The 6,734-nt window shown below is 43.8% G+C and overlaps 1 protein-coding gene across 1 annotated transcript in view; it reads left to right on the top strand.

Annotated features, from left to right (window-relative positions):
* ptpa (protein phosphatase 2 phosphatase activator) overlaps nt 1-6,270 on the top strand; it is an 18,717-nt gene extending 12,447 nt beyond the window's left edge. Inside the window, exons 9-10 of the mRNA XM_080510248.1 lie at nt 84-191; nt 5,322-6,270. Coding sequence (XP_080366374.1) covers nt 84-191; nt 5,322-5,396 — 183 coding nt within the window. The 3' untranslated portion in view covers nt 5,397-6,270. The remainder of the gene's footprint in view (nt 1-83; nt 192-5,321) is intronic.
* The last annotated feature ends 464 nt before the right edge of the window (nt 6,271-6,734 follow it).

The following is a 6,734-nucleotide window of genomic DNA, read 5'->3' as shown; positions in this document are numbered from 1 at the left end:
TTTTGGCCCCCTGGGCCTGATGTTTGACCCCTGCTGCACCGTTGATCTTTGTGTTTCGTGTGTGTGTGTGTGTGTGTGTGCAGATGAAGACGGGCCCGTTTGCTGAACACTCCAACCAGCTGTGGAACATCAGCGCCGTTCCTGTCTGGTCCAAAGTCAACCAGGGTCTGATCCGAATGTACAAAGCCGAGGTACGCTCCGCCCCTCTGTGTCCACACTGAGACAACACTGTCCAACAGCAGGAGACATGAAGAAGAGCACGGTTCACACTCAAATCTATTAAAAAAAAAAAAAAAAAAACATGCAATTTTTTTTCACCATCGACTGCAGAGATGACGTTATGTTGAATTTGATGCTATCATGCATCACGTGTTCTTCAGCAATAGCAAAGGACAGACTGGACCGTTATCATTAATGTCTCCTCTGTACAACCATGTCCCCCACATGTCAGTCCAGTGAGACGAGTCCTGCCGCTCCATCACAGCGTCTCATATGAATGTGTGAACGAGTGAACGAGACTCGGATGTGAACCTCAATCAGATACAAAGATACATTTGTTGTCAAGCTGATATAAAGAAATGAATATATTGTTTCATATTTACATGTGAATTTAAAATAGAGTTGCCTATTGGCAAGAATCCAGCTATAAAACAGTAAATATAAGTAATAAATGGTACCATGTGTCTCGCTCTGTGAAACTCAACAGGACGAGGATGAATTTACCAGAATAGTTCAAGTGCTTCACCGCTTCAGCCACCAGGTGGCAGTGTTATAATCTCAGGTCAGTTTTTCTTCCAGGGGAGAAGTCGTGAGGTTGACTCTCGTCAGTATTTCTGCAAAGAAAAAAACACTCAAGATCAATCCAACTGTCACTTTAAAACCCAGAGATCCAGACGCACAATCCAAATATAAAAATTAGGCCTGTTGAAACTGACGCGTTAATGCCGAATTAACCCATTATCATGAATATTCTGATTAACAATGTTAATCGTTTTGACTGCGCTGATAAAGAAATATATCGTTCTTTTTTATAAATTTTTCTCATATCTTACTAAAACTCAAAGTGAAAAATGTTAAATAAGTTCCTCGCATCTATTACTTTTGAGGTTAACTTTTAATAATAACATCTCCACTCCCCTCGGAAGATCGCAGTTACATTTCCGAGCAATTAAATGTTAGAGGAATCTTCTGATCATTTTAAACAGTTTTAATTCAAGTTAATCGTTTTCAGATTTGTTTCTAATTCAGGTGTTGGGGGTTAGCGTGACGTTAGCATTTCGCTAAAGGAAAGTCTTTTCCGTGGTGAACTGGTCAGAAGCTGTCTGGCACTCAGTGTGTGTGTGTGTGTGTGTGTGTGTGTGTGTGTGTGTGTGTGTGTGTGTGTGTGTGTGTGTGTGTGTGTGTGTGTGTGTGTGTGTGTGTGTGTGTGTGTGTGTGTGTGTGTGTGTGTGTGTGTGTGTGTGTGTGTGTGTGTGTGTGTGTGTGTGTGTGTGTGTGTGTGTGTGTGTGTGTGTGTGTGTGTGTGTGTGTGCGTGCGTGTGTGTGTGTGCAAAGCGCATGCGTGTGTGTGTGTGTGAGGTCATCCTCCGAGTGAGTAAAGTGTGTTTTTAAACAACGTGACATTTAACGAAAAAGAAAAAAAAAACAGGTAACTACTGAAACACACTTTTTATAGTACGGCAGGGAAGCAGGAAAGGGTTAAGGGAGGAGTGAGTGTGTGTGTGTGTGTGTGTGTGTGTGTGTGTGTGTGTGTGTGTGTGTGTGTGTGTGTGTGTGTGTGTGTGTGTGTGTGTGTGTGTGTGTGTGTGTGTGTGTGTGTGTGTGTGTGTGTGTGTGTGTGTGTGTGTGTGTGTGGGCGGAGGGGGAGGGGGTGGGGGTGGGGTGTATAAGCCGTTCTCCCCGCCTGTATGCCCACATCCTGTGTTTTCCAGAGCAGCCTGCGAGTCTTCCCAAAGAGCTGAGGGGCCAAGCTGTCTGCCTCCCCCCCCCTCTCCCCTCTCCTCCCTCCTCCCTCCTCCCTCCTCCCTCCTCCCTCCTCCCTCCTCCCTCCCCCCATCCCCCCTCCGTTCCCTTCATTAAATCCTCCCTCCCTCTCGTCCCGACCTTCCTCCGAGCCTGGAGCAACCATCAGCAGACTCACATTCCTGTCTCCCCCCTCCCCTGGCCCCACACGGGGAGCAGAGCCCGGCCGGGCGTCAAGCGCCTGCTTCACCCAAAACTCAGCGCCGTGTTGAGCAAGAGACACACACACATGTGCCGGGGGAAACAATGGCGGAGGAGCGCGAGCCGTTTGTACAGCGTGTACTTTCCACACCGGGAGTGAATGTCAGGCACGCCGCTCTCGAGACGTTTCGCCGGCTGTTCAGACGTTAAAGCTTTTGTTGTGAAGCAGACAAGCGGCAGTGTGTTTTCTACTGAGAGAGCGAGAGAGAGAGAGAGAGAGAGGGAGAGAGAGGGAGAGACGGCTGGAAATGTGGAGGGAACCACTGACGGCGTTAAACACTCCTTTAGAGAAACGGCTCAGATGAGATCAAAGTTTGTTACATTACGTTCATGTCACCAGGTTCTGCCGGTCTGAAGATCCAAACCATCACAACGGTCGACTTTATTCCAAATAAACTACGTTTTTTTTTTTATCAGCGATGCTCAAAATAAATCTCATATTGAAGTTTATTAGGATACAAGCCAGTAAATATTAATTTGGATGATTCCATTTGTCTATTTTTAACATTTGGAGCCACTTGCAATGTTTTCATGGAGCTGTTTTCCCAGAATACAACACTCCGTCACTGTGCAGTGGAAATGTATTATAGAAAGAATAAGCTCGTGTTTATTATATCCAAACACATGTTATAACCCGGATACAAGTTATTAAATAGCACAGTGTTTACTGGACCAGTAACTTTATGTAAAGAAGATTCTGGTTGTTCAAAGTGGAGCTTCAAGCAGGCGCAGCTTTCCACTGAGCTTAAAATAAAAAAAAATGTTCCCCATCTGATCAAACGGAAGATAACGACTGCAGCGTTAAAACGCTTTCACTCGAAAGAGTGCGGTGAAAGTTCTGCAGATTGTGAGCCGTCTGTAGTTTTACGAGTCGAGTCAGGAATAGATTTTTCTCTCTTCAGACTGGAGCTTCATTCATCGGAGCAGGGTCCTTTCACAGCCTGCACCGACGGAGCCAAAACACGGTTAGAAGCGTGAACGAATGATGAAAACTCCAAATGAGAAAAACATTTTAACTAAAATCAAAATCAAAAATAAACTGGAAAATAATAAAAAGAACGGTCACTGAATAGAGTCCTTACAGATCTAACGAAAAGTCACTGAAATTGTAAAGAAATTGTCTTTACATTGCAAAAAACTAACAAAAAGAAGGAATATGTAAAAATAAGAAAGAAAACTAAACTAGTAAACGTGCAAAATAACTCATTTAAACTAAACTGAAATTAGAGATATAAAATCAAAATGGGAGGGAAAAACAACAAAAAACTAATAAACTATAAGAACCTTCCACCAAACTCTTTAAGACAACACAAAGTTTTGGTCAAACGTCTTCCTTCAACACATTAACAGATGGGAATCGAACCGCCAGCCTTTAGTTAGAACTCTGCCTCAAGCACTAGGAAGTAAAACAACACTGGAGGAAACGTTGACGTTTCTTTGGAGCTCAGAAATCCAAACGGGATGACAGCTAAGCTAAGTGTTGAGCTACATGCTAAGCTAAGTGCTAAGTGCTGAGGTTTGAATAAGAAAGACAGACAAATAAGACAAGCTGCCTTCGTTAATCACATTTACCGGTTCAGGATAAATAAATGGAATCACACACCGACCAAAGCACGGTTCAATAAACGATGGAACAGAATTTAAACCGAAAATGTAAAATACAGTAAAAGTCGTTAAAGAAATGACGATATAAGGTGAAATACAGAAAGACAAATCCTATTGAATGAAATAAGTTTTGTTTTGGTTTTTTTAACTAAAAAGTAAGCTGAAGGTTTTTAAACTTTGGTTTGAACGTTTAAATGTTTCAGTATTTGTGTCCTTCAGAGTGAAGCTGGAGATTCATGAATCATGGACGTCGACTTTACCATCCTGCAGCCAAAGACCTCAAATGAGAATAGAAGAGCTGATGAATTTTCACATTGGCACAAATCACATTGCCGTTTTCTTCCTGTGGTGTAGATACGTAATGTATTAGTGCTTCTGGTGGGTCGTCAGGAAACGTCCTGGAAGCAGGCGACGCAGAGCTGCTGTGGTTCTTGAAGCGTTTTGACCAGAGAACCCAGAGAGTGTGTTCTCTGGTCAAAATGCCTTGTGTTCCTGGCTTCAGCCTCTAAAACTGCTGCTGAGGGGAGCATCAGCTCTTTGCTGGGCCACATTGAAGCACTCATACCTCAGCGGCGGGGGGAGGGGAGTTATCAAGACCGCCATCTTTGAAACTACAGCTGAGCCTCTTCGGTACATTTTTTTTTTTTCAATCGGCAATGGACAGAGACCCAGAGCTTCCTGGCACCGTGGTCTGCAACCGAGGTGTAAAATAATAATGGCACGTTTCAGTTTCACCATCCCAGTCCTGTCTGGCTCAGTTCGGCTGGTCTTCCATTACAATGACGTCTCTGTTCCGTTCGTCCCGTTCTGATTGGATTTTCAAAAACGGCGGGATTGAAAGACTCCTTTGAAACGAGCCACTGTCCTGACTCACGGAGTGACGCCACGCCCAAGCCCAACAGTGGCCTGACGTCACATTTTTGTCCAGCGAGTGGAGGGAACCTCTCGGACCGGGGGAGGAGGGGGGGTTGGGCGACTAGTTTTTTGGGGGGGAAATCCGTTGTAGCTCGGACTGTCGGACTGTCAGTCACCTTCACCTGACCAGAACTTGGCCGTAAAAAAACGAAACACGCCTCGGAGCTTCTGCCTCCACAGTGACGAGCAAGTAGTAAAGGTTAGGTTAAGTCATGAGTAAAACCATTAGAGCACAACTCTTCACTGAAACGTCTCACAAGGATGCGAAGTTTATCCGTCGCAGAGCAGAAAGGTACAACAGAGGCCCGGAAACACATGGAGCTAATATGTCCGTACAAAGAAGAAGTCGATGAGCAGAAAGAATCAGAACAACGTGTTTAAAAACACTCAAATCGCAAACATAATGAAGCACGGCTCTGTTTTCTGTTACTGCATTGAATTTATTGGGAGATTTTGGTCAAAACAAGTCCGTGAAGTATTGGTGTGGCTGCTGATCAGGTCACACTTCGCAGCAGACGGAGTCACGGCGGCGTCCTTCACCCCGTCAACTCACTGACCCAAGTCGTTTCTGTCCTCAGTGTTTGGAGAAGTTTCCAGTCATCCAGCACTTCAAGTTCGGCAGCCTGCTGTCCATCCAGCCCGTCAAGCCTTGAGGGAAGCAGAGCCGACCAAAGCCCCCGACCATCATCCAGCGCCACAGCCCCTCCTCCTCTTCCTCTTCCTCCTCCTCCTCCTCCTCCTCCTCCTCCTCCTCCGTAGCACACGAGGTGGAGAAAGCCTCCAGGCCTCCAACCGTCAGGCTCAAACCTCTCGATTCTGGACTCTATGTTGTTATTTATGTCCTGGATGGAGTTTGATTGTTTTTCTCTGAATGCTTTCATTTTTTTTTCTTTTTTTTTTTAGATCTTCCTTTGATCTTTCCTTTCTTTCAGTTGTTTTCCACCCTTTTCTTGCTTTAAAGGCCAAATGTTCAGTTGGTTTTTTTGTGTGTGCAAATGAACCAGTAATGACATTTATCCAAACATCACATCAAGAAATGTAAAATAGTTTGAAGTGCTTTTAAGCTGTAAACAAAAAAAAACCGGTGCAGAGTTTCTTCTCAGCTCGTCGTGCCAGAAAAGCTGAAATCTGCATGAAATGTCTTTACAGTCACTTTATTTGACTCTGTTTGACTCGAGAATCTCACCGTCGAAGCCTCGGAGCGCCTCCACTGAACAACGTGTTTATTCAAGAACACGATATAAATGTACTTGTACCGTGCAGGTTTATCCTCAAACTTTTCGCTCCATCTGAAGCTTGTAGTTTGTTTTTCTTTTTTTGTTACCTTCAGAATAACACTGCGGTGGGTTGTTTTTTTTGTTTTTTTTTCTTGGCTTCGACGTCATTAATGTGGCTTTTTATTTAGCTACATTAAAAAAAAAAGCTATTTTTGTGACCCCAAAATGACCTGATTTAATAAAGTTCTCCACTTTTACCTGCTGACCCCGTGACGCTCTTTTCATTTCACCGGTTGAGTTTATAGTGTTGAAAAGTTTTGAAATGTTGATTTTTAACTCATATTTACATTTATTACCTGAATCACCATCAAAAATTACAAAAGAAAACTCAAGTTTCATATGTGTGGAGGAAGATCCTCTACAATCTGGATGTTCAAGTCAAATTAATCTAGTTTCACTGTAAGGTCATGTTAATCAGTGGGAATGACCTCAAATCTGGTGTCGGAGCGCCTCAGGGTTCATGATGGGGCATAAGATGAAGTTAAATCTAACGTAAGAGGGTCTTTTATTTTTTTTCTTAAACAATAAAATTGGGCCTAAAATGGAACCTAGACGAACCCCGCATAAGTTTCTCAGTTTGCTCTTCTTCTTCTTCTCCAGGAGCCTCGTCGCCTCGGCTGTTTGGAAACGGAGAATTAAAAAAAGCAGGTGGTTTGATTTATTTGGGAGAAAAACTCAACCAAGCGTCTCGGTACCAATCAGGACAGAAGTGTC

Source organism: Blennius ocellaris (assembly GCF_963422515.1).
Source record: "Blennius ocellaris genome assembly, chromosome: 15".
In the NCBI taxonomy this organism is placed as follows: domain Eukaryota; kingdom Metazoa; phylum Chordata; class Actinopteri; order Blenniiformes; family Blenniidae; genus Blennius; species Blennius ocellaris.
The sequence above is the reverse complement of the archived record's forward strand: the minus strand, read 5'-3'. Positions and strand labels throughout refer to the sequence as shown.